This window comes from Lepidochelys kempii, chromosome 1, assembly GCF_965140285.1.
Source record: "Lepidochelys kempii isolate rLepKem1 chromosome 1, rLepKem1.hap1, whole genome shotgun sequence".
NCBI lineage: Eukaryota > Metazoa > Chordata > Testudines > Cheloniidae > Lepidochelys > Lepidochelys kempii.
Window position 1 is genome coordinate 160,639,552 of NC_136380.1, and position 26,388 is coordinate 160,665,939.

The following is a 26,388-nucleotide window of genomic DNA, read 5'->3' on the forward strand; positions in this document are numbered from 1 at the left end:
AGGTACCTTTGGAGGGGTTGCATTACTAAATATTCCAGTAGTTGTGCTTTTCTAAATATTCTTTTTTTTAGAAATCACAGCTGCAGGCGATGGAACAGAGAACTAAAATGGTTTATGAATTCTCACTTGCAGAGTTCTAAAGGTGGAATTCTAAAAGCATTTTTGCTAATCTTTCCAAACCCCACATACAGTTTTTTTTGGAGACTTCAGATTATTTGCTGGTTTTGCTTTTATGTCAACATTAACACAGTGTTGTTTTTTTTCTTTTACCTCTTAATAATGGTCAATTGGACATTTTAGACCATTGATCAAAATAAAATTGCTGCACTGTATCTCCTTCTCCCTAAGTTTCAAAATGAAAGAGCATGTTTTCTGATCCACCTCCTGGATGGATCAAGAGTGATATTCATAGAATCTTCTTGTTAATCATTGCATCATGATACCTTGACTTTTTACAGTTTTGCAGGCACAGAGCAGCCTACAGATTTTGCAAACCTTGCTGACTGTTCAATATCTAACTGGGTCTCTGAGTCTAGGTCATCTTGCACTGGTGGTGATGGTCATACTGCACAGTATGCCACTGTGATGGCATCATGTGCTAGAATGAAGGTTAAAAGAACAAGGGGCTATGAGAGACAGTATGATAGTATTTTGAACTTTGTGTGCAAAATGGGCCCTTCATAATGAGGAGGCCTGTCATGTTTTGGGGTGCAACCCAAACCAGTGAGAGGTTGTGTCACTGCTCTTCCTGTAACCTTGAGTTTCTTTAAATGTTCTGCTGCTGTAGTTTCCTGTCTGGACACTCCCAGCCAACATACAAGTATGCACTGAGTGTCTGTGTGTTAAGCAGCCCTGGTTCAACAACTCTGACTCCAGCAGCCTGTTCGTTACACCTCAGCCATACTCTTGTCTCCACCAACCTTAGTTACTATTACCCAAGTGGACCCCAACACACCCCCAGTCAAGAATTTCCCCCAAACCATCTTCACTGAAGTCTCAGCCCTCTGCTGGAACACTCAGAGAATTAGTAAGGTTTGTTGCTTCTTCAGAGAGACAAAATCACAGTTTATTACTTTAACTAGAGTTAGCAAACACTTCAGTTCAAACACAGCTGAGCTGAGCAGTTTCACTGGGTTGGTTTAGATTAAAAGCAAAATAAGTTTATTAACAAAAAGAGACCAGTTTTAAGTGAGGTCAAGTACAAGGGATAAAGACAAAATGGTTTCAAGCAAATAAAAATAGTGGGTAAGACCTAACTTGACAAGTTACAACCTTGGTAGATTTCTCACCAATCTTTTTCCTTCCACCCCTGGCTGAGTTTCTGTCAGTCAAGACCTTTCACAGAAGTACAAGTTGATCATTCCCCTTGTTTTCCTAGGTGAAAGGTCTTTGCCTAAACAGGTTTCTCACCGATATTCAGTTCCCAGAGACTTCAGCCCCCATCTTTCTCAGCTTGCATGAGCTCTGGCATTTTGTATCTGTCCAGGGATGGAGAACAAGATGGCTTTGTCTCTCACCTTATATCTTCCCAAACTTACTGTTTTGTCCCCAGACTCAGGATGACCTTATACTGTTCTTCCCTACCTTCCAATGGGGGCTACCTTTGTTTTTGATCATGCCTGGCTTAATTTCATTGGAGATAGGTAGATAACTGCCTTATCTCCTGTCTGGAAGAAAACCTGTTCCTCCCTTTGTGTGATCACAGACTTTAAAGCATAATATCAGTGAGTATTTATAATTCCTCATCTAGTACTAGTACATAAATTTTACCATGATATTAATCACCAGTGTGTCATTAGCTTTCATAAAAAACCTTACATGATGCACTTTTATAATGCAGTAATATTGTGTACGGTCAGTCGGTCAATTGCTTATCATCTGAGGTTCAGACTCCTGCAAGAGGTAGTATCCCACACTCGCTAGGTTGATGCCTTTATCTTTTATTTAAATGTGCCTTCATTGTCTCTGCCTGACAACAAGCAAATACATGTTCCATTGTCTAGAGCAGACTGGGCTTATGCACTGCTTACGAAACACATTTTAAGAACATAATTCTAGCATGAATCCATAATTTTTCGTATGCACCTCATAAATACACCATACAAGAATATTAATGATCAGTGAGTTACTAGTTTTTCAATGTTATATGACATGCTATCTGTTTGGGTACACATCATGACAACAGTGTATTAGGTGTGGTTAGATGTCAGGCCTGACAGAAGTTGCTGACACAAAGTAGTGAACCAACAGCCACTGTGTCACAGACCCCCAATACCCATCATCTTCAAAGTGTTAAAAACAAGTAATACCTGAAATATGATGCCAAGATATTGTTAGCATTGAACTTAATATCATCCTCAACTTCAAAGCTCCTGGAAGTCTGGGAGTTCACCTAATTTCAAGAGAACAATGGATAAATCAAACGAAAGCAATTGGAAATTGAAAATATAGAGATTTTTAACCTCTTGATCAACAATGTCAGACTAGCTCAGCTAGTAGGTGCCTCAATCAATTAACATTTCATGGTGATCCAGTCATCTAGGTGAGAAGAGTTGATGGGCTTAGTGCGGTTCTTAGTGGACAGGTGTCCACATCACAGATTGCACCCCCATTGCCACTATCTAGCAGTCTCAACTGTGATTGAACCAGTTATGGAGACTGAACTATCATTTCAGCACAAGCCCTAGTCCTTTGGGTCAGGACTGAGGCATATTAGCACATCAGTGTTAGGCAATTTCCACTGCTCATGCCTGTGGTCTACCTGGGGAACTGATAAAGTGTTAGTCCTTCATTCTCCAGGGCTGTCACTCAACACCTGCTTTGAAAAAATGGGTTTGGGAAGTTGAAGCTAAACACATTCAGACTGGAAGTAAGGCATACATTTTTGATTAACCACTGAAGCAGTTTACCAAGGGCCATGGTGACTTCTGCCTCACTGTCTATTTTTAAATCAAGATCAGATGTTTTTCTAAAATATATGCTCTAAGAATTATTTTGGGGAAATGCTACGGCCTGGAGGTTCTATACAGGAGGTCAGACTATATGATCACAGTGGTCCCTTCTGGCATTGGAATCTATGAATTTGATCTATGAACATGCCCTGTTCTTGTCTTTCACTGCCTTCTCAATGTTTTTTTTAAATGGAAGAGAAGAGAAGGTAAATGTAAGTTTGTGAGGGGATGTTTACATCACACGAGGCCTGAGCAGGTTAAAAGGGCCAATTACCCTGTGACAGGCTGCACCTGGAGGAGAATCAGGGCTGATTGGGCCTAATGGCTGATGAAGCCCAGCTTGGAGAGGAGCTGAGCTGGGTTTACAAAGAGAAGAAGTTGGTGGTAAGAGGGGACTGTAGGAAGGAACTCTACTGTCACACCCTAGAGAGAAGGGGAGTTGGCAAGAGACAAGGAGGAGTCCTGGGGGGAATAAACTCTGGGATCCGGCCTGAGAAAACAGACTTTGGCAAGAGCCCAAGAGAGGGTGAAGTAGCCGCAGTGAATGGCAGAGGTTCCAGTGGTAACTCAGGCATGGGCCAGAAGACAGAGAAAGGAAAGTAGGAAAGAGCCCAGAGAAACAGTGGCAGGGTTTGGGATTGCTTAGACCAGTGGTTCTTAAACTTTTGTACTGGTGACCCCTTTCACACAGCAAGCCTCTGAGTGTGACCCCCCCCTTATAAATTAAAACCACGTTTTAATATATTTAACACCATTATAAATGCTGGAGGCAAAGCGGGGTTTGGGGTGGAGGCTGACAGCTTGCGACCCCGGTGTAATACCCTCATGAGCCCCTAAGGGGTCCTGACCCCCAGTTTGAGAACCCCTGGCTTAGACCATGGTTGCTAGACATAGGGTCCCTAAGCTGAAATGCAGAGCAGAGGGCAGCCCTGGGTTCCCCTACCATCCCCTGGGGAATTGGCATAGTCTGGCCTGTGGAACAGAAGACTGCCTGAGACAGATCGTCCAGTGAGACTTTGATACCCTGGAGGGGGAAAACAATAGTGACCTGGCTGGAGGCCAAGCCATGAAAAGGAAGCAGTTGATTCTAGATGGCAGGGGAGCAAGAACTGAAGGAGGGGGCATCAGACTGGCTGAGAGCTAATCCCCAGGTGCAGCCACAGGGAGGCGTCACAGCAGTAGGTAGAAAACCCCATGACATAGTTGAAGTTTTCTCATAATGTTGCTATTTTCTGCTTTGAAAATACTGTATTAACACAAAATTGAGTTATCACAACCATTATTCTAACTACAATAAACATACCAGTCATGGAGTTTATTAAAAATACATTTCTGTTATTATCATTTTAAATCTTGTAATATGACTTCTGTTGATGAGGCTAATAAAATGAAATAGATTTAGTGTCACTTGGCGGCAGGGGGGAGGAATTATGGCTCTGCCTACTCCCCACCCCTCCTTGGTGACTTGTTCCTGGAGGATTATGTCAGGCAAAAAGCCTTAGCACTCCCCACAGCACCCAGTGTGATGGCTGTCTGAGGGATGGAATCCTAGCTGTCCTCTATCCTTTGTGTGGCCATATGAAGAACTACTCACAACATAGATTTTAGTATGAATATTATCCACACCCTCTGATTTAAATAAGTTTACATTGTCCAAGAATTCTCTTACATGCTCTTTGTCAATAACAACTTTTATAAGGTCTTTAGTTTCTAATTTATTCAATGCTAGCCATGCCTACCAGAAGACTGAGGTCTAGTCTACTCTGGCATAACGATATTAGTTATCAATATGATTGTTTTGGAAACATAACTTTGCCAGTAAAAGACCTAGTGAAGATGCAGTTATACTAGTATAAAGGTATCTTATACCAGTATATCTTCTTCCACTTACCAAACCACAATAAGCTATACCAATATAACTTTTGCCACATTAAGTATAGCAGCATAGTTAAAGCAGCAAAATTTCTAAGTGAGGACAAGCCCATGAGATGCAGAATGCAATCACTTCTATGAAATAATTGCTCATAAAGCCCCTCAAGCAGACGTTGAAGATTAATTGCAGCATGTGGAGTGCTGCTTTATGATCCCAAGCAGGAGGTGAAAGTTAAGAGAATGGCCTGGGCACAAATCTTATTTTCCAGACTCATGCAGTATGGATAAAAATAAGCTACTCAGCGCAATGGGGGTGGGGGTGGGAAATGAAGTATGCAGTAATAAAGTTCAAAGGGTTCATTCTTTCTTTTCAAACGTTAGCCCTGCAACTCAGGCAAAAGAAATGTGAACGGGTATGTGATGAATTCAATGATGCTGAAGCTGGGGGCTCAGTTTTCTACCTGGCAAAGATTGGAGTGCAACATGGAGGGGAAATCTATTTTGAAACTCAATTTCTGCTGAAAAGTGGCTGGCAGCAGTACCTGAACCTGATATGAACTCAGCCATTGGAGATTTATTAATGACTGTGAGGCTTGACTCCAGAATAGCATTGACCTGAGAAAATGAATGTTTTATGTCCCCTTTTTTTCTCTCTCTTATATTTCTGCACTGGTTGAAACTAGAGGTGAGACCAAGCCACAAAGTCTGGCTCCAGAACCAAAGCTGAATTTCCTTAAAGATTCAGGGTGTTTGAATCTGGAGTTTTGGTTCAGGTTCACATCTAAACTGAAAACCTGTATGCTGTTTGATAAATTGTGTAGTTGCAGGTTGTGTGATTTGAGATTACCCTTTATTGTGACAGTTCTATAGAGCTGATTAAACTGGTTGGAATAGCATTGGGTTTCTTTCTGCTTTTTTTAACTCTGTGAAAAATTTGCACTTATATGGTCACTCCATTTTTCATCAAAAATTGGGCCAAATTCTCCATTGCCTTATACCTGATAATCACCCACACTTGGGCTAAGTGAGAGAAAAGTATTAGTCACCCAATTTGCAGAAATGTGAATGCCTGCATGAGGTGTAAGGCAATGGAGAATCAGGCCCATCCTTTCTATTTTGTGAAGGAACCTGGATTCCCTCTCCAGTTACCATCAAGATTCAGTAGCTGCTAGACATATCCTAGAGAGCACTACCCAGTTCTTCACAGTGCTTGTTTAATATCCTTGGATTTGCAGTACTAATTCTATGCTCTTCAATCTGCACAAATGTTGCAAGAGGACATTCAGCAGCGGTCCCAGGATTCTGACTAAAAAGTGAAATGGATGATATAAGAACATAAGAATGTCCATACTGTGTCAGATCAGTGGTCAGTCTAGCCTAGTATCCTGTCTTCCAACAGTGACTGGTGCCAGATGCTTCAGAGGGAACGAACAGAACAGGACAATTATCTAGTGATCCATCCTCTGTTGTCCAGTTCCAGCTTCAGGCAGTCAGAGGTTTAGGGACACCTGGAGCATGGGATTGCATCCCTGACCATCTTGGCCAATAACCATTGATGGACGCATCCTCCATGAATTTATCTAATTCCTTTTTGAACTCAGTTATACTTTTAGCTTTCACAACATCCCCTGGCAACGAGTTCCACAGGTTGACTGTGTGTCACATGAAGAAGTACTTCCTTATGTTTATTGTAAACCTGCTGCCTATTAATTTCATTGGCTGACCACTGGTTCATTGTTATGTGAAGGGGTAAATAACACTTCCCTATTCACTTTCTCCACACCAGTCATGGTTTTATAGACCTCTATCCTATCCCCCCTTTTCTCTTTTCTAAACTGAACAGTCCCAGTCTTTTTAATCTCTCTTCATAAGGAAGCTGTTCCATGCCGCTAATCACTTTTGTTGCCCTTCTCTGTAACTTTTCCAGTTCCAGTTTTCCAGTATATGCTTTTTGAGATGGGGTGACCAGATGGAGGGGGATGCTTTTTCAGTTGAATATTTGCATCATAGAGAATATTTTCAATCAAGGTTTTGTTTGCTAGAAGCAGTTCCAAGACTGATTCAAATCATCAACTTGACTCCGTAAAAGAGTTAAATGGACCTGGGACCAGTGCTGAGAAAACTAGTTGAGTAAGCTAATCAAAACAGGCAGGAAAATAATGGAGCAGGTGGAATGTTTGTGCATAGATTTTTACCATGTTTTTTAAATCTTCACCCAACAAGTCTCTTAATACATACTATGTGGCAGAACCCTTACACATCTCCTGATTCCAAAGTTACTCCCTTGGATCAACTTTGCAGGAATGGCATCTAACATCTTATTTTATGATGTTTTTCTCTATGCTTGGGATAAGTATTTATGTTTTATTGTGCTGTTGGTAAACTGGGAGCACCTTAGCAAAATTCAGATCCATGCAGTCTGCATCTTGTCACAGGGGCAGCACATCAGTGATGAAAAGAAATGTTCAACATCTTCTCTCAGCTTTTCTTTTTTGAGATATCAGGGGTTTAGCTATCTTTGAGCCTTGACAAGCTAATGTTCTGCAAACCACTTAATTCCACATTTAATAGGGACTCATTACAGAGTTTAAATCACTGGCTTGTGTCATTTCCTTAATTGGTTTACAGAGTGAGGTTCATTTTTACAATTTGTATAACCTGGCTGCTGCATTAATATTGAACTAGAACAGTATTAGATCAGTGACTCTACTGGTTTTGTATCAAACTGGAAACTATATTGAAGTAATTTTAATGCTTAAATCTTGCAGCTGTTTTGATCCAATCCTCTTTTCCAGCCAGCTTTAGTGTGGAAAATTTCAGTTTAAACAGAGTGTGATAGACCTGAACATTATATTTAATTTAATGGGCGTAAAAGAGTTGGAGATTGCTTCTGCAGCTACTATATAATTCAAACAGCAGAATTGTGAACAGTTTTCATCTTGTTCTCAAATGATGCTTCATTTTTATTTTTTTCATTTGAAAGTTTATAATGGGTTTTTCACAAGTACTTATTCTAGACTGCTTTGGTTTACAGTGTAGTTTGTTTTCTCTTTCACGTTCTGTCAGGTTAAAAAATCCCATGTTTTTATATCTAATGTGTATGCCTAAAAGAATGCCCTTCTTTATTAGCAACAACTTAAATTATTAAAAATGAAATATTTATAAAATCTTTACTTTTCATTACTAATTCTGGTTGTTTACTTTCTTTGTATATCTCTCAGCTGCAAATAAAATTGAACAGCCCAGTGTCTTATATACCATGGAGGTAATGGATGCAACTCCATAATGAAGGCAGAGTTTTGCACTTAAAGCAGGGGTTACATTTATAGTTTGTTTTCAGTCGATGCTCTAGCCCATTGCTGAAATGTTTAGATTGCAAACACTACTACAAGGGAATGTTCAAATCCAAATACGAAATATTGGTTTTATTTTAATGAAAATAATAGTTTGTGAAAACAATTCTATTAATCTGATATTTTTCTAAACCTTGGTTTTACGAAACCTTAATTTTGGACCTAAACTGACCTAAGAAGCACCGTTTTAATGTATAATGAGTGAAACATGGTTTTGTGAGATGCTGTGTGATTTTTATATGCCACGTCAAGGCCGCCCCAAAGTAACCAGAAAAAATTATTTCCATAGAAACAGTAAATGATCCAGCTGTGCCATAAGATGCTGTGGTCAGTTACAGGTGTCCCTGTTACAATTAGCCCATACCCGAGGTTCTGTTTCTTTCCATTATGCCATGGGAGCTTATTACAATTTTAGATTTACAACAGATCTAAAATGTTCGCAACTGGAAGTGATAGTTTGTTGTTACCTGCAAGAACATGATCATGCTCTTGTCAGACGATAATGTGCAAGCTAACAAGTGTCATTGTATGTGCAGGTAATCAATTTAACAGCATATCCTTGTCATAACTGCCGTTTTTCTCTCAGTGTGAAGGCTTCTTTAGATAGTGACATTTAATATATACCAGGGGTCAGCTACCTTTCGGAAGTGGTGTGCCGAGTCTTCATTTATTCACTCTAATTTAAGGTTTTGCATGCCAGTAATACATTTTAACATTTTTTAGAATGTCTCTCTCTATAAGTCTATATTATATAACTAAGCTATTGTTGTATGTAAAGTAAACAAGGTTTTTAAAATGTTTAAGAAGCTTCATTTAAAATGCAGATCTTATCAGTTTAGTGCAGTGGTTCTTAATCTGGGGTACACACACACCCTGGGGGTGCAAGATGTCCTTTCTGGGGGTGCAAGATGTGAGATTTTTTCAGAAAGTAAATCATCGAAAACACAAATTAAGCACAGGCACATAAGTACAACTACTTTGTTTCATCAATCCTGTGTATTTATTAACATTATACATTTTTAACAATTACTGTAATATGCAAAGTTTTTAAGTTTTCAAGTTTTTAAGCTAATTGTATGTAATTTTTTATAAGGGCTGCAGAGCGCTGAGCCCAGGCCAGGAGCAGAGCCCTGGGCTGGCTGCCGGTATCCCAGGCCAGCAGCAGGCTGAGCGGGGCCGATGGTCGGGACCCCGGCTGGCAAGGGACTGGCAGCCAGAACCCCACACCGTCAGCAGGCTGAGCGGGATGGCAGACAGAACGCCAGACCAGCGGTGGGCTGAGCGGCTCAGCCCACTGCCGGTCAGGGGTTCCATCCGCCGGCTCCTGCCAGCCAGGGTCCCGGCCACCGGCCCCACTCAGCCCGCTGCCAGCCTGTGGTTCCATTCACCCAGGCAGGCAGCAGGCTGACCGGGGCCAGTGGCCGGGACCCTGGCTGGCAGCAGTGTGCCAGTAAAAATCGGCTTGCGTGCCGCCTGTTGCCGATGCCTGATATATATGTATTTTTATGTTGTTCAACCTTACATTCTTTTAAAGTGTTCCATATTAGAGGGAATTTTCATTTTTGATCACTGTGGGCCAGGTCCTCAGCAAGTATAAATCAGTTGATATATAGCTATGCCAGTTTACACAAATCGAGGTTCTGGCCACAAAACTCAACCCCCCGTGGATATTTGGATTATAAACAACGATGATGAATGGAGTCAACAGCAGGTGGGTTTGTTTCATTGTGTGAAACTTAACTGCTAATTATTCAAAAAACTAGGGGGAAAAGCTTTTGTGAACATGCAAACATCAGCAGCTTGCAAGAAGCAGTTAAGTATATAGGAGTGCACAGATATATAGCTCTGCAGAGATTTCATAAAAACAATTCCTCTCCCAAGTATAAAGTGCAACCATGAGGGGAACTAAAGAAGTTTTAATATCCCAGTCTAGATATAATAAATATTACAGGGAAGTTCTGGATATCTCCAAATGAGTCCCTCACTAGCAGAGTGTAGCATGGAGATTTTACTTCTTTTGCATTATGTGCTTATGGGCATATGTCCGTGTTTTCATCTTGGGGTTATTTTTGTTTTTGTTTTTTTAGTACCATCTGTGAACTATTAAAACCTCTATCTCCATCTCTGTGAGAAACTCTAAATATGGAATGGCATGGGCTCTAATGTCATAGTGGTTACCCATATGAAAAAAGAATCATAGAAAATCTGGTTTGGAAGGGACCTCAGGAGGTCATCTAGTCCAACCCCCTGTTCACAGGGGGACCAATCCCCAATTTTTGCCCCAGATCCCTAAATGGCCCCCTCAATGATTGAACTCACAACCCTGGGTTTAGCAGGCCAATCCTCAAACCACTGAGCTATCCCTCCCCTCACCCAGCTGCAAGTTAGCAAACTACTAAAATGCATCAAAAATTGATCCCATTCAAAATTAACCCTTTAACTCATTTAAATATGCCAAAAGTTGAGCCCTTTGAGGTGTTTTCATTGGCGTTTGAGCTCTAGTTGAAAGCATTCAAACCAAGCTGAGAACTAGTGAGTGCTTTCACAACTAGGTTCCTAGTCAATCAGAGAACGAGTACACTTCCACTTCCTTTTTGCTCCCTGCTACATGGGTAGTCAATAATAGAGCCCCTCCTTCTTTGACGAACACTTTCCAACTCAGGTTAGATAATAGTTCTATCTCTCTATTAGTGTGTCTATGAGATATTAGCTACCTTGGGGTAGAAAAAGGAGTAAATAGGCTAGGCCCAGTCCTTCTGTAACAGGGGAGGCAGGGCATAACTCAGCCAATAGTTTTTATAACCATGCACTCTCCTCCTTCTTGCACCTGAACTTAACTCTTTGCTGGAGCACAGGCCAGCATTTTGTCTTTTCAGGACTTTTTGAAAAGCAATACACCAAGTTAAACCTCAGGGCTGTTGTAGGTAAAACCTTAGTAAATAGATGTTAATAGGTCCCAGTCAATTTCAGAGAGCTATACCATACATAAATATTTAATGCACACAAAACACATTATTAATAGTATCAAACATTGTAAATGGTATTGGGAATACTATGAATAACTTTTAAACAAAAGCTATTAGACAGTAAATCTATTGGTGTTCCTTACACAGACTTTTCCTAGACTCATAGAATCATAGAACTGGAAGGGAGCTCGAGAGGTCATCTAGCCCAGTCCCCTGCACCCCTGACAGGACTAAGTATTATCCCCCTTTGTTTCTGTTACAAAGATTCAGATATAAGATTTCGACATAACACTTGGTGTACTTCAGCACACACACCAAGACACATTCCCTTCTGATCTCCTTTCTGAGATGATTTCTCAGTCTTTATAGTGTGACCATAGTATATAGCGTGTGTCATCTATAGTCTTCAGAGCTGGAGGAGATTGGCAGCACCTCAGTCCTTTCGAGCACTTCAGAGCCTTGTCAGCAAACAAACAGTCTGGGGATCGCCACAGCTAGTGGCATCGCAGCCCTTGGGTTAATAGCTGATTGGCCCTCTCAGTTGCTGGTGCAACAGAAGTCTGTATCCAAAGTAGTACAAGGACTGGGACTCAGCCCTCACAGCAATCACATTTCTTGGTCCTGTGCTGATCAGTCACTGAGTCCAGAAGGCTGTTTTTAATGCCTCTACTTATAACCTTCTTTACCCCCATCTATGATTGGCTCCACTCTCAGAGGGCTACTAGGGTATAACCTGCCAGCTAAGCATCCCTCAATGAAAATTTCCTATACAGCCTCAGAACAGTTATTGAGCATGCCTAGTAACTACCACAACCTGTTCTCAAAGTTCCTGGGTCTTTCTAATTGAGGTACCCTGCCTGGCTCTCTGCACAGACCATCCAACTAAGATGTCTCCTCCCCACTGGTTCTCTTTCCCTCCCCTGGAGAAAGAAAGTCAAAGCATGCGGTTACACTTCCTCTTCTGGCTTAGGCTAACCTAAGGGATTCAGCAACCAGAGCAAGCTCTGAAGCTGCTACAAAGCACGTGTTCTGGAAAGCTTCCTATTAAAGTTGAAAGATTGTTTCACCTGGTGTTCAGTCACCCTGCCTGTTTTGTTAGAGGGTCTAGAGGTCACCCCATGTGCTCTGAAGTGCCCAAAAGAACGTAGGTTTCCATAGCCCATTGCTACTGGAAGGCTCCATTTGCTTGAGAGCTAGCTGAGGGCTCTGTTCAGTTGCGCAGTCACTAATTTGCATGGGGAAATTTCAGTTCCCTTTCAACTAGTCTTCACAACACAGTGGAGTCCTGTTTGAACACTCTGCCCTCTGTTCAGTTTTCCGTATTAGTATATTAATTAAAAACACCCTGGCTGTGTTCATTCCCTGTTTTAACACAGCATTTTGTTTCATTTCCAAACGGATGAAAATAAATGGCTTAGAGGGACTTGCACACTGGAGCAGTCGTGAAAAAAGCAAACATTTAAAACATATTTGGCTAATATTTTTCTAATCTTTTTCCTTTTCCTTTTCTTTAAGGGCTAAATTGAGCCTGTGAGTAAGTCCACGCAGCAGCTGGGAGGTGTAATTCCCAGCACAGGTAGACAGTTTCACACGAGCTCTGCTCAAGCTCGCACGTTAAAAATAGCAGGGTGACTACGGTGACACAATGGTGTCTCAGGCTAGCTGCCCAATTATGTTCCCTAGGGGTCAGGTGGGATTGTACTTGAGCAGCTAGCCTATGCAACTGGGGACACACTGCTTTTTTTAGGTGCTAGCTCAAGCAGAGCTAGCACATGTATGTTTGTGCAGGGTATCACACCTCCCAACTGCAGTGTGGACGTACCCTGAGACTCAGTTCTTAGTAAGGGGTGATGTAATTTCTACTTGCCAGGAACAGCTGTTCCCCTTCTCCTGTGAAAGAGCATAAGTAACTTTAGCTCTTGAAAGGATAGAGCTTATTTCCCCCTCATGGCTGGCCAGTTACTCTGCCAGTGAGTAAGAAGGGGAGGAAGTGGAGCAGTGTTTCTCCCTGCCCATTTATTCTCTGGGGCTAGCATTCACAAACCAAGAGATGTGCTCTCCATCAGACTCAAACCCAAGATCTGTGTAGGCCAAGCTAGGAGGCACAGGCTGATCCTTCTTACTGCCCTGCTCAGTTGAGTAAAACATGAGCACTATCTAACCCTAAGAGATTTGTGTTTGAAAGAGGCTTTTTCTTTCTCATAGCTCCAGTTATTCCTTGTGATTATTATAACTCCATAGCCTGTTGCTATGGAAATGATTGTAATGCAACACAGACAACTCTATTGGTTCAGTGCAGCAGAAAATGGACAATGTGGGCGCAAGATCTCATTTCAAAATACTGACAGCAACAATTGTAAGAAGTATTACAGCTAGGCTATCTAAGAATATCCTAAAAAAGAAAAGGAGTACTTGGGTGTCAGAATTTCCTGACACCCAATTTTCAGCCACTTGTAACTTTCTGAAATGTCTCTTTTGAACTGATGTTTCCTAGGCCTGCGATCAGCCAAGGTGAATTTTTTTTAACGTTTGAGTGAAAACTGTTTAGCCTTATTTGAGAACGAAAACCCTTTTTGATTATTCAAAATCTTGCCCCCTTTGTTTGACCCCCTTTCACACCTCAAGAGATGGGGATAGAATGTTGAAATTTGTCACGAAAATGGTCGTCGTTGAGGAGAAATACTTTGGGGTGTTCAGGTGAAAATTGGTTTTGATTTGGCAAAGTCACGATCCATTAGACACACCACACAGATACTGCATACCGAACTGGTAAGGGTATCTTTTTACAGCCTACGAGACTCCCATAATGAGTGTGGCTCAGATCCTTGGCTTGTGTGGAACAGTTTAAAAAAAAGATGGAGGAACTGTCTGAAGTTTGAAGGATACTTAGGCTATGTCTTCACAGGTAAAAAGATGTGGGCTTGGTTTGGGTTTGAGTTAATTGGTGGTTTGGATCAAAATAGCTATCTCACTGTAAAATCCTAGTGGAGGAAAAGCATAAGTAGTTTTTATCTCACTGTAGCCAGTCAAGGTCAGCGCTATGTCCCCCAGCCTGGATCTGACCTCCCTTAGCTGCATGAAGGTACCAATTACCCATCTCAGCTAGGATTTTCCATCAAGTTAACTTTCTCAGTGTAAAAACACACCTTTTTCGCAGTGCAGTCACAGCCTAAGGAAACATCCTTTTTCTGGGCAAAGGATATTGTAAATGATAAATGCGTGTAGGGAAGTCACAGTATTTGGTTATTTAAATTTTTTAGAAGATATCACTTCATAACATGTACTGCGTGGACTATTTCAACTGCTGTAGAGGTTTTGCCACTCAGAAGGAAGGACAAAGTCAATGCTCAATTAAATTGCAGGGTTCATATTTGAATGGATGATTATTATTGATGTACATACTCCATTTTTCCACAGACAGTATATCTCTTATTTTTAAACCCCTCAGAAAGCTATAGATTCTGAATGGTTTTTGTACTAATTAAGCCTAAATGCATAAATTATTAAACGTATTCCTTTGCCCTGCTTACACATTTGAAAGGTTTGCTTTCATTGCTAATAAGGCGCACACAGCACTGAAAAGAGGTAATTAGAGCATCAAAGGCAATGAACCATCTTAAAACTTCATAATGCTTTGCCTGAAAAATTTAACATTCAACTGAATTCAACTTTGGCAGGGTAGGAACAAACTGAAAAACAAATAGACCAATGTATCAGGAAATATGAGAAATGAAAGCTTGCCATGTTATTTCTGTAGCCATGGCTCTCCCATCCTTCTTAATCTTCTTAAAATACCCTCACCCTTGATCTAGGAAGCCAAAGTGGACCCCTGTGGTCATATTTCAAAGACTGTTTTTCAGTCAGAAATATTAGTTCTAACAAATCAAAGACTTTTTTCATGCCGTGATATGGCTCCAGTCCTAGCGAGGGGGGTAAGGGGGGAGTTAGATTCTTGAAAGTTTTCTTTTTCAACACTTTTAATCATCTGTTTATCTTAGAAGTTGCAGGGAATGATGCTTCTTTCTTGTTACAAAAACTGCTGCTTCATTACAATATGAAAATCTGCACATCACACAAAATAGCTAGTGTTCAGGGTAAATCCAAGATAACTTTGCATACTGTGTTAGGGGATTTTGGAGAATCATAGGACTGGAAGGGACCTTGAGAGGCCATCTAGTGCAGTCCCCTGCACTCAAGGCAGGCCTAAGTATTATCTAGACCATCCCTGAGAGGTGTTTGTCCAACCTGCTCTTAAAAATCCCCAATAATGGAGATTCTACCACCTCCCCAGGCAATTTATTCCAGTGCTTAACCACCCTGACAGGTAGCAAGTTTTTCCTGATGTTCAACCTAAACCTCCCTTGCTGCAATTTAAGCCCATTGCTTCTTGTCCTGTCCTCAGAGGTTAAGAAGAACAATTTTTCTCCCTCCTCCTCGCAACCTTTTATGTACTTGAAAACTGTTATCATGTCCCCTCTCAGTCTTCTCTTCTCCAGACTAAACAAACCCAATTTTTTCAATCTTCCTTCATAGGTCAGGTTTTCTAGACCTTTAATCATTTTTGTTACTCTTCTCTGGACTTTCTCCAATTTGTCCACATCTTTCCTGAAATGTGGCACTCAGAACTGGACACAATACTCCAATCAGGCCTAATCAGTGCAGAGTAGAGCAGAAGAATTACTTCTCGTGTCTTGCTTACAGTACTCCTGCTAATACAACCCAGAATGATGTTTGCTTTTTTTGCAAAAGCGTTACACTGTAGACTCATATTTAGCTTGTGATCCACTATGACCCCCAGTACTCCTTTCCGCAGTACTCCTTCCTAGGCAGTCATTTTCCATTTTGTATGTGTGCAATTGATTGTTCCTTCCTCAGTGGAGTACTTTGCATTTGTCCTTACTGCATTTCATCCTATTTACTTCAGACCATTTCTCCAGTTTGTCCAGATCATTTTGAAGTTTAATCCTATCCTTGAAAGCACTTGCAACCCCTCCCCACTTGGTATCATCCACAAACTTTATAAATGTACTCTCTATGCCATTATCTAAATCATTAATGAAGATATTGAACAGAACCGGACCCAGAACCGATCCCTGTGGGACCCTACTTGTTGTGCCCTTCCAGCATGACTGTGAACCACTGATAACTACTCTCTGGGAATGATTGTCCAACCAGTTATGCATCCACCTTATAGTAGCTCCATATAGGTTGTATCTAGTTGCACTTCTTATTTTGTGATGTATTAATACAATCCTGTTAAAATTGTGCACCCCTTCATATGCAAATTACTATAAAAATGACTGCATATTGTTTGTAAAGATTAAAGACTCTCCTAGCAGAAGTGGATTTAGAGAAACCCTTTTTCTTTCATATGGTCCAGAAAGCTCTCAAATGTGTGTATATATATTGTTTTCTATCCGGCTCCTTGAAAGTAAAATCCTAAACTATATGAAGTTAAAAGACGTTTCTTTTTTACAATCCATGTTTAATCCACTAGTCTCAGGAAGCAGCAAAGTGGTAAGTGATTGAAATGCATATTTAATATGAGATCTGGGGCCTGCCAATAATCCAAGATCTGGATTTCACTCTGATCTTGTTACTGTTACATAAAGTATATTGTGGGGAACATATAGTGCAAGCAGCAAAAGGTATAAATGGCCAGTTTGTATGGCATATTTAAGACATGACCAGTTCCATTCTACTCTTAATGAAGTGGTAGAGCTATATCGTCTTGCGCTGTGGGTTGTAGGAGTTAAGCATGCTAAAAGCATTACTATGATGACGGTGATCTCCAGGGAAAAGGCCCTTGCTGCACAAAACGGTATTGGTGATTCAGTACAGTAGGTAGCGCTCGTTCCCTGAAACATATGGAACCAATGTTCCAACATGGTGTTAAAGGGCTCTGTGCTGCTGAGTGTGTCATTGTTCCGAAGCAACATAAACCCCAGGTCCTGATGGCTAATAACCTCAAAATGTTTGCAAGCATAAAGGTGTGACTGCCAAGGGCCTGTATGGGTACTTACGTGCCATCTACCATAAGCCTTCCTCCCATTTCAGTTGCATACACTGTTGTTCACTTCCTGTCCTTACCAGCTGAGCAGTGTAGCTGTGTGATGGTGCACTTCACCCTGGTGGTGGGTGCAGTCCTGCAGTAGTTAAAATGACTCATGTACATGTAAACTGCTTTGGGATGAGGTATCAGAGAAATGTAAAGTAGTAATTATTAGGCCCTTGACAATTTGCCTTTCATCTTCTGAGTGGTAACCGTATGATTATGGGCACACACTGTTTTTCCTGTTCTTGTATAAATGATGCTGCAGTATGTCAGCTGAATCCTGAGACTTGCACTACATCCTACTATGTGGGGGTTAAATACAGTGTACTGTACATCTGTATTGGAAATGTAACTAGAATAAAACATATGGTGCCAGACAGTGCCTGCAGGAGATCCACAGGAATAAACTGTGATTCTGTCCAAATATAACTTCTCAGCAATTTTTCTGTCTGTGACTTTAAATCATGAATAGATTAGAAGCTATTTATCTTTTAGATAACAATAACATTGCCTTTACTTTTAGGACAAGGTAAAGAATCTGCTTTATTTTAAGGTATTGGGCAACTTTCAGTTTGATTAGTCAAAAATACCACCCTCCTGCATCAGTTGATGGGGCCAGGACAGTCCCAGTAGCAAGGGTGGGAGGAACTTGCCAAGGCATAATATGTAGCTCCTTCTAGTGGGGTCTTTGGCACCCATTGGCCAGCTCAAGGAGAGGGGTGCTGATTGACCAGCATTCCCCACCTCCCAGAATTTAGTCCAGTTCAGGGGCCATGTGGAGCCTTATTCGGCTCTATTCCAGCAGCCCACCCTACCCACCCGAACTAGGAATGGGAACCCAGCCTGACAGATGCCGCAGGTGTTGCCAATTACCTGTTTAGGGAGTCAGGAAGGATTTTTTTCTCCTATGGGCTGTTTGGCAGAGAACCAGTGAGATTTTTGCATTCCTCACAGCACTTTCAAGCCACTGTGGGTTAAGTAGGATCATGCTTACTACCTACATGAGGTACTTGGGTAGAGTTGTTTATCCATCTCAACTTGTGGCCGGTTTCCAGTGTGGGTAAGAGAATAAAATGAACAGTTCCCATAGAATCTTAGAATCATAGAATATCAGGGTTGGAAGGGACCCCAGAAGGTCATCTAGTCCAACCCCCTGCTCAAAGCAGGACCAATTCCCAGTTAAATCATCCCAGCCAGGGCTTTGTCAAGCCTGACCTTAAAAACCTCTAAGGAAGGAGATTCTACCACCTCCCTAGGTAACGCATTCCAGTGTTTCACCACCCTCTTAGTGAAAAAGTTTTTCCTAATATCCAATCTAAACCTCCCCCACTGCAACTTGAGACCATTACTCCTCGTTCTGTCATCTGCTACCATTGAGAACAGTCTAGAGCCATCCTCGTTGGAACCCCCTTTCAGGTAGTTGAAAGCAGCTATCAGATCCCCCCTCATTCTTCTCTTCTGCAGGCTAAACAATCCCAGCTCCCTCAGCCTCTCCTCATAACTCATGTGTTCCAGTCCCCTAATCATTTTTGTTGCCCTTTGCTGGACTCTCTCCAATTTATCCACATCCTTCTTGAAGTGTGGGGCCCAAAACTGGACACAGTACTCCAGATGAGGCCTCACCAATGTCGAATAGAGGGGAACGATCACGTCCCTCGATCTGCTCGCTATGCCCCTACTTATACATCCCAAAATGCCATTGGCCTTCTTGGCAACAAGGGCACACTGCTGACTCATATCCAGCTTCTCGTCCACTGTCACCCCTAGGTCCTTTTCCGCAGAACTGCTGCCTAGCCATTCGGTCCCTAGTCTGTAGCTGTGCATTGGGTTCTTCCGTCCTAAGTGCAGGACCCTGCACTTATCCTTATTGAACCTCATCAGATTTCTTTTGGCCCAATCCTCCAATTTGTCTAGGTCTTTCTGTATCCTATCCCTCCCCTCCAGCGTATCTACCACTCCTCCCAGTTTAGTATCATCCGCAAATTTGCTGAGAGTGCAATCCACACCATCCTCCAGATCATTTATGAAGATATTGAACAAAACCAGCCCCAGGACCGACCCTTGGGGTACTCCACTTGATACCGGCTGCCAACTAGATATGGAGCCATTGATCACTACCCGTTGAGCCCGACAATCTAGCCAGCTTTCTACCCACCTTGTAGTGCATTCATCCAGCCCATACTTCCTTAACTTGCTGACAAGAATACTGTGGGAGACCGTGTCAAAAGCTTTGCTAAAGTCAAGAAACAATACATCCACTGCTTTCCCTTCATCCACAGAACCAGTAATCTCATCATAAAAGGCGATTAGATTAGTCAGGCATGACCTTCCCTTGGTGAATCCATGCTGGCTGTTCCTGATCACTTTCCTCTCATGCAAGTGCTTCAGGATTGATTCTTTGAGGACCTGCTCCATGATTTTTCCAGGGACTGAAGTGAGGCTGACTGGCCTGTAGTTCCCAGGATCCTCCTTCTTCCCTTTTTTAAAGATTGGCACTACATTAGCCTTTTTCCAGTCATCCGAGACTTCCCCGGTTCGCCACGAGTTTTCAAAGATAATGGCCAATGGCTCTGCAATCACAGCCGCCAATTCCTTCAGCACTCTCGGATGCAACTCGTCCGGCCCCATGGACTTGTGCACGTCCAGCTTTTCTAAATAGTCCCTAACCACCTCTATCTCCACAGAGGGCTGGCCATCTCTTCCCCATTTTGTGATGCCCAGCGTAGCAGTCTGGGAGCTGACCTTGTTAGTGAAAACAGAGGCAAAAAAAGCATTGAGTACATTAGCTTTTTCCACATCCTCTGTCACTAGGTTGCCTCCCTCATTCAGTAAGGGGCCCACACATTCGTTCCTTGGCTTTCTTCTTGTTGCCAACATACCTGAAGAAACCCTTCTTGTTACTCTTGACATCTCTGGCTAGCTGCAGCTCCAGGTGCGATTTGGCCCTCCTGATAACATTCCTACATGCCCGAGCAATATTTTTATACTCTTCCCTGGTCATATGTCCAACCTTCCACTTCTTGTAAGCTTCTTTTTTATGTTTAAGATCCGCTAAGATTTCACCATTAAGCCAAGCTGGTCGCCTGCCATATTTACTATTCTTTCGACTCATCGGGATGGTTTGTCCCTGTAACCTCAACAGGGATTCCTTGAAATACAGCCAGCTCTCCTGGACTCCTTTCCCCTTCAAGTTAGTCCCCCAGGGGATCCTGGCCATCCGTTCCCTGAGGGAGTCGAAGTCTGCTTTCCTGAAGTCCAGGGTCCGTATCATGCTGCTTACCTTTCTTCCCTGCGTCAGGATCCTGAACTCAACCAACTCATGGTCACTGCCTCCCAGATTCCCATCCACTTTTGCTTCCCCCACTAATTCTACCCGGTTTGTGAGCAGCAGGTCAAGAAAAGCGCCCCCCCTAGTTGGCTCCTCTAGCACTTGCGCCAGGAAATTGTCCCCTACGCTTTCCAAAAACTTCCTGGATTGTCTATGCACCGCTGTATTGCTCTCCCAGCAGATATCAGGAAAATTAAAGTCACCCATGAGAATCAGGGCATGCGATCTAGTAGCTTCCGTGAGCTGCCGGAAGAAAGCCTCATCTACCTCATCCCCCTGGTCCGGTGGTCTATAGCAGACTCCCACCACTACATCACTCTTGTTGCACACACTTCTAAACTTAATCCAGAGACACTCAGGTTTTTCTGCAGTTTCGTACCAGAGCTCTGAGCAGTCATACTGCTCCCTTACATACAGTGCTACTCCCCCACCTTTTCTGCCCTGCCTGTCCTTCCTGAACAGTTTATAACCATCCATGACAGTACTCCAGTCATGTGAGTTATCCCACCAAGTCTCTGTTATTCCGATCACGTCATAGTTCCTTGACATCACCAGGACCTCCAGTTCTCCCAGAAGTAAAAGACCTGCGATTTGTGTGATGGGCCTTGGGCTCATGTGATAGGGTGAGACCTTGTGGCCTTTGCGGGCTGCAGTCCCCACCCTGCTGCACCCTCTATCCCCTTCACAGAGGGGGAAGGTGCTAGGACTCAGAGAGAGCTGAGTCCTGGGCAGTAGGTTGAGGAGAGCCACCTCATGTTATGGGTCATATGGTAAGGAGTCCTGGAACCAACTCCATGTCTGGTATAGGAGAGTAAGGATGATTGGTGGGTAGCGCCCCTCCCTTGTGTTAAAGTTTAATAAACGTTGCAGCCTGTTGCTTAATGCCATGCATGGGTTCTCCTTTTGCCACCGTGTCTGCATCAAACTCTCTCTGCAACAGGGTATCAAGAAGTCCTCTGCTGTTTATGATACTGACACAGACCAGCCTGTATTTCTGCCATTTCCAACAGTTCAGGTTTATGTACTATTGTTTGCTCTAGAAAAGACTTTTACTTAAAACACTTGGCATGCATTCATTTTATAAATGTGGGTGTCATTTTACATATAACCCTGAAGGGAATTATTTCCATTTACCGGGGTACTTTGACATGTGAAAATGCTGCTCCCCAATTTATCTAGATCCATTCTAGTTGAAATGGGGTGTTGGAAGCGGTTGCTGTTGCATTGTAATAGAAAACTATAAGCTTCTGAGAACTCTCATCCCCTTTTAGGATATGTCTACACCACAGTTAGACACCTGTGGCTGGCCCACGCCAGCTGATTCAGGCTTGTGGGGCTTGGGCTAGGGAGCTGTTTAATTACGGTGTAGACATTAGGGCTTCGGCTGGAGCCCAGACTCTGGAACCCTGTGAGGTGCAGTGTTAGAGATCTTCAGTTATGTGGCTGTGGATGGGAGTGGATGCCCAAAATTGATGAATTGTCATTATCGTGCTATACCAAGAACCCAGATCTGAAGGTATTTCTCACCATCATCACCCATGGATACATCTTCAACATCAAAACTTTTTGGAAGGAAACGTGCTTTAAATTTGCTTCTTTTTTCTGGTCTCCTTGAATTTTTGCAAGTCAGTCTATGAAAGAATAAGACAATATTAGATTAAATTAAACTGATTTGTGTAGCAGGGCTAGCAGATGGGCAGATGCCTACATAAGAACAAGGATACGCTAAATCTTCTTCCCCACGTGGTGCACAGTGACCACAGAGCAGCTCCAAAGAGGGTATTCCAACTCAAGAGTGGGAGTGGGTTCCCTAGCTCTGTATGAAGCCCCTTGCCTGAAAAAAAAAATGATGGGAGGATGTGTGCAGTCATAAATCCTCTAGCCCCATCAGCGTAGCATTATTGGCTACAACTATAAATGCTCAAAAGTCAGGAGATGAAAAAAGTGAGGGTTCATAGTAATGCTAACGGAACAATGTTAATTGTTCATGTGTTGTATTTTGTATCCCTGTGTTGCTCTTTTAATGTGTACGCTAATAAGTGAATGTGTGTGTAGTTAAACGTCTACCATAAGGAAAGAAAGATGGATGCTGTAGTGTCTTGATCACTATCCTGGGTAATCTGGAGACCCAGATTCAATGCCCTGCGCTACCACAGATTTAAGCTCTGTGCCTCAGTTCCCCATCTGTACAATAGGGATGATAGAACTTCTCTACCACTCAGATGGTGGTGTGATGGGGACCAGTGATGGATGTCATAAGATGTACAGGCTGTGCAAAGAGGGCACACTGAGATTACCATCAGGGCCCTCACTTTTTTATATTTTAACTTTGGGGTGTTTAAATTTGTAACCTAGTGTTATTTCATCCAAATGTTGTATAATTAATTATTTTTGTGCTAGATGGAGCCTTTAGTCAAAATTCGGGGGGTGGGGGGGTGTCACTGAAAACCAAACCAATATTTTTCAACATTCAGTAGTCAAAGCCTTCCAGTTTTTGACAACCAAAAACCAAAAAAAATATTATTTTTTGGTCTTTAACGATAAATTATGAAAAAAGTCCTTCAATTTTTTTCATACAAAATAAAATAAATTTTGACCAGCTTTGTTGCCTTTGTGCTATGAACATTCTGACGGGGTCAGGGAAGTCTTGCTTTGAAATCAGATTAAATGGCTGCCTAAATGCTTGAGTCTATATCAGCCAAATAGGCAGTTTTACTGAATTGCATGAAGATAACTAAGAGGTGCCTCTTCATATTTTTCTTCACAGGTGACCTCATGCATTTGCCACCGTATCTTAGAATGGACTTTTTGTTGAATCGAGGAGTTTCAGGCACTAGCAGAGACCTGGGTTTGGGCCAAGCCTGCTTGGAACCTCAGAAAAGCCGAACCCTGAAGCGTCCCACTGTTCTGGAGCCGATACCTATGGAAACATCCTCCACGAGAGAAGTACAGTCATGGCAACCTGGTGCCATGGCAACATTACCTCAGCGAGAAGGGGCTGAGCTAGGACAGGCAGCTAAAATGAGCAGCTCCCAAGAATCCCTGCTGGACTCCCGGGGCCACTTGAAAGGAAACAATCCCTACGCAAAATCTTACACCCTAGTATAACAAAAAGAGCATGGCTGGACAGTGGCTGTAAATACTTACAATTAAAAAAACCAATCAAAGCTACCTTTTTTATTGAATTCCAATATTTATAATTAAAGAAGATTGCCAAAATATTTGAAAAAAATGCAAACTACAGACAGTGCAAAGACTCTCCTGCTTTTTTTCTGTCTGAGTGTGAGCTTCATCTGACTGGACATCTGAATTTTTGGGTAAAAGAAGTCCAGTTTTCTGATCTTCACAAGCTTTTGTGTTTTTACTGATTTTCTACAAAGTGCATGGGGACTAAATAAAACATTTTAACTGGAAGTTCCATCACACAAGATTAAAAAGAAGGAAAACAAATCACCCTATTTGTGAATTTAACAGGGACATTGATCTGGGAAATCAAAAAGTCTTTTGTCATGTTTGCACACTTTTTTTTAAATTAGAAAATGGGTCCTTGATCGATCTTTTTGTTTTGTTGTTAATTAGGATGAGTGCTGTCAGTGGAGGGGGGGGAAATCAATTTGCTTTTTTTTTTAATAATTTAATGAGACACACTTTGCATTTTGTCTATGCGAAATAAAAGGGTCTTCTGCCTTTATTTGTGATCTTTGCTTACATCACTTTCTGCTGTGCTTGGTTTTCCTTATGTCCAGTAACTATTTCAGCACTTTCACCCTGTATACTTTACACAGGCAAAACCTTCATTGACTTTGCTGTTTGGATGTTTTTTCTAAGAGAGATGCTCTAGTTCAGTGGTTCTCAAAGCCGGTCCACCGCTTGTTCAGGGAAAGCCCCTGGCGGGCCGGACCGGTTTGTTTACCTGCCACGTCCGCAGGTTCGGCCGATCGCGGCTCCCACTGGCCGCGGTTCACCGCTCCAGGCCAATGGGGGCTGTGGGAAGGATGGCCAGCACGTCCCTTGGCCTGCGCTGCTTCCCACAGCCCCCATTGGCCTGGAGCGGCGAACCGTGGCCAGTGGGAGCCGCGATCGGCCGAACCTGCGGACGTGGCAGGTAAACAAACCGGTCTGGTCCGTCAGGGGCTTTCCCTGAACAAGTGGCAGACCGGCTTTGAGAACCACTGCTCTAGTTCAAACAGGAATGAATTCAGGGAAGTCCTATGGCCTGTGCTATATATGAGGTCAGAGTAGATGATCACAATGGTCCCTTCTGGCCTTAGAGTCTATGAATCTTTGATTTGGAATGGAGTTTGGCCTATGAAAGGAGAGCAGGGACATGCCTTTAAAATTTATTGGTATTTGCTGAGACAGAGATCCCTTGCTAATGGGGTAACGGGCAAGACTGTTGCAAAGGAGTGAGGTGCTTGGAACAAAACCAGCATTGGATCTTCAGTGTACTCTTTAGACCTGATCCAAAACCTGTTGAAGTCTGTCGGAGTCTTTCTGTTGACTTCAAAAGGTTTTTCGATCAGGCCCTTTATTAGTATTTTGAAAATGTAACAAGAAGTGTTTTGATGTTACTTTGCTAGCTCTCTAGGGGTAAATCTTGAGTCCTTTATGTAGGCGTCATTTCCATTGGCTCCACTGTTATCTTGTCTAGTTCAGGACTGAATAGTCAAGCTTCTCCCTATGACAGGACAAGGTGGGTGTTTCCAACCATCCAGAAAAATCTTTGTACGCATTACTTCCTAAGCAATTGTAAGAAATGTGCTTTCTATCAACCTGTCTTTTCTTTTTAAGAAGACAAAGACCTCTTTTTACCGAGGACATCCCCACTCACGGAGCTTCATTGCACCTTTTGCTTACATGAAAATATTGTTTATTTGCAGAAAATAGAAAGTATTAAACCAATACAGTTTGTGGATTTAACACAACAAAAAAATAACCTTGGTAATCTCTAAGCTCCTATTTCTGTGTTCTAGTCTTTCTGTCTTTGACAAAATATCCATAATAATGGGGTAGCATACTGTATGTCTTATTATTTTATTATGTAGTTGTAAAGACCCTGAGCATAGTATTTGAGCACATGCTATTGAAGTCAATGGGACTTAAACATGTGCTTACATGCTTCATTACATCAGGGCCTAAGCACCAATAATGTGGTTGGTACAGCAGAAGGGACAAAATGAAGATGGCCTAAGGGCTTTTCAGGTGGCAGGCCAATAGAGAAATAGAGGGTGATAACTAAGACTATGTTTATGTCACGGAGGCCTGGAAGTCATGGAATCCCTGACATACAGAGACCTCAGTGACATTCTCTGCTTTAGCCCCTAGGGCTGTGGGACTCTGGCCCTGGCAGGGTTCCAGGGACAGTCAACAGGGGGCTCCCTGCATGGTTCCAGTGACAGGTGACAGACTCCTGAGGGGGCCCTCCTCAGGGTCCAAGGACGAGGGGAGCAGCTGGGGGTGTCCCATTTTTCCTTTGGGAAATATGGTGACCCTGCAGCTTCCAGCTGCCGCAGACAGTGGGGGAACCCCACAGCTCCCAGCCACCATGAAGCTGAAGCAGCAAAAATCACAGACAGGTCACAGCTTCCGTGAATTTTTGTTTATTGCTCGTGACCTATCCATGACTTTTACTAAAAATAACCATGACAAAATCTTAGTCTTAGTGTTGACCATTTCCCCATGTAGGCCACTAACCTGACCAACCTGATACTACTGCTGGTCAAAACCCAGGGGTTTTTCCAGCAAAAATTTCCAAATTACAAATTTACACTAAAAACATTTCAATTTTTCATATGAAATTTCACTTTGAAGTCACCTATGAAAAATGGAAGCAGTTTAATATAAACTTGTCATTTTTTTTTCA

The 26,388-nt window shown here is 42.4% G+C and overlaps 1 protein-coding gene across 1 annotated transcript in view; it reads left to right on the plus strand.

Moving 5' to 3' along the window:
• DSCAM (DS cell adhesion molecule) overlaps positions 1 to 24,216 on the plus strand; it is a 628,496-nt gene extending 604,280 nt beyond the window's left edge. The window contains exon 33 of the mRNA XM_073360366.2: positions 23,293 to 24,216. Coding sequence (XP_073216467.1) covers positions 23,293 to 23,633 — 341 coding nt within the window. The 3' untranslated portion in view covers positions 23,634 to 24,216. The remainder of the gene's footprint in view (positions 1 to 23,292) is intronic.
• Positions 24,217 to 26,388: the final 2,172 nt, after the last annotated feature.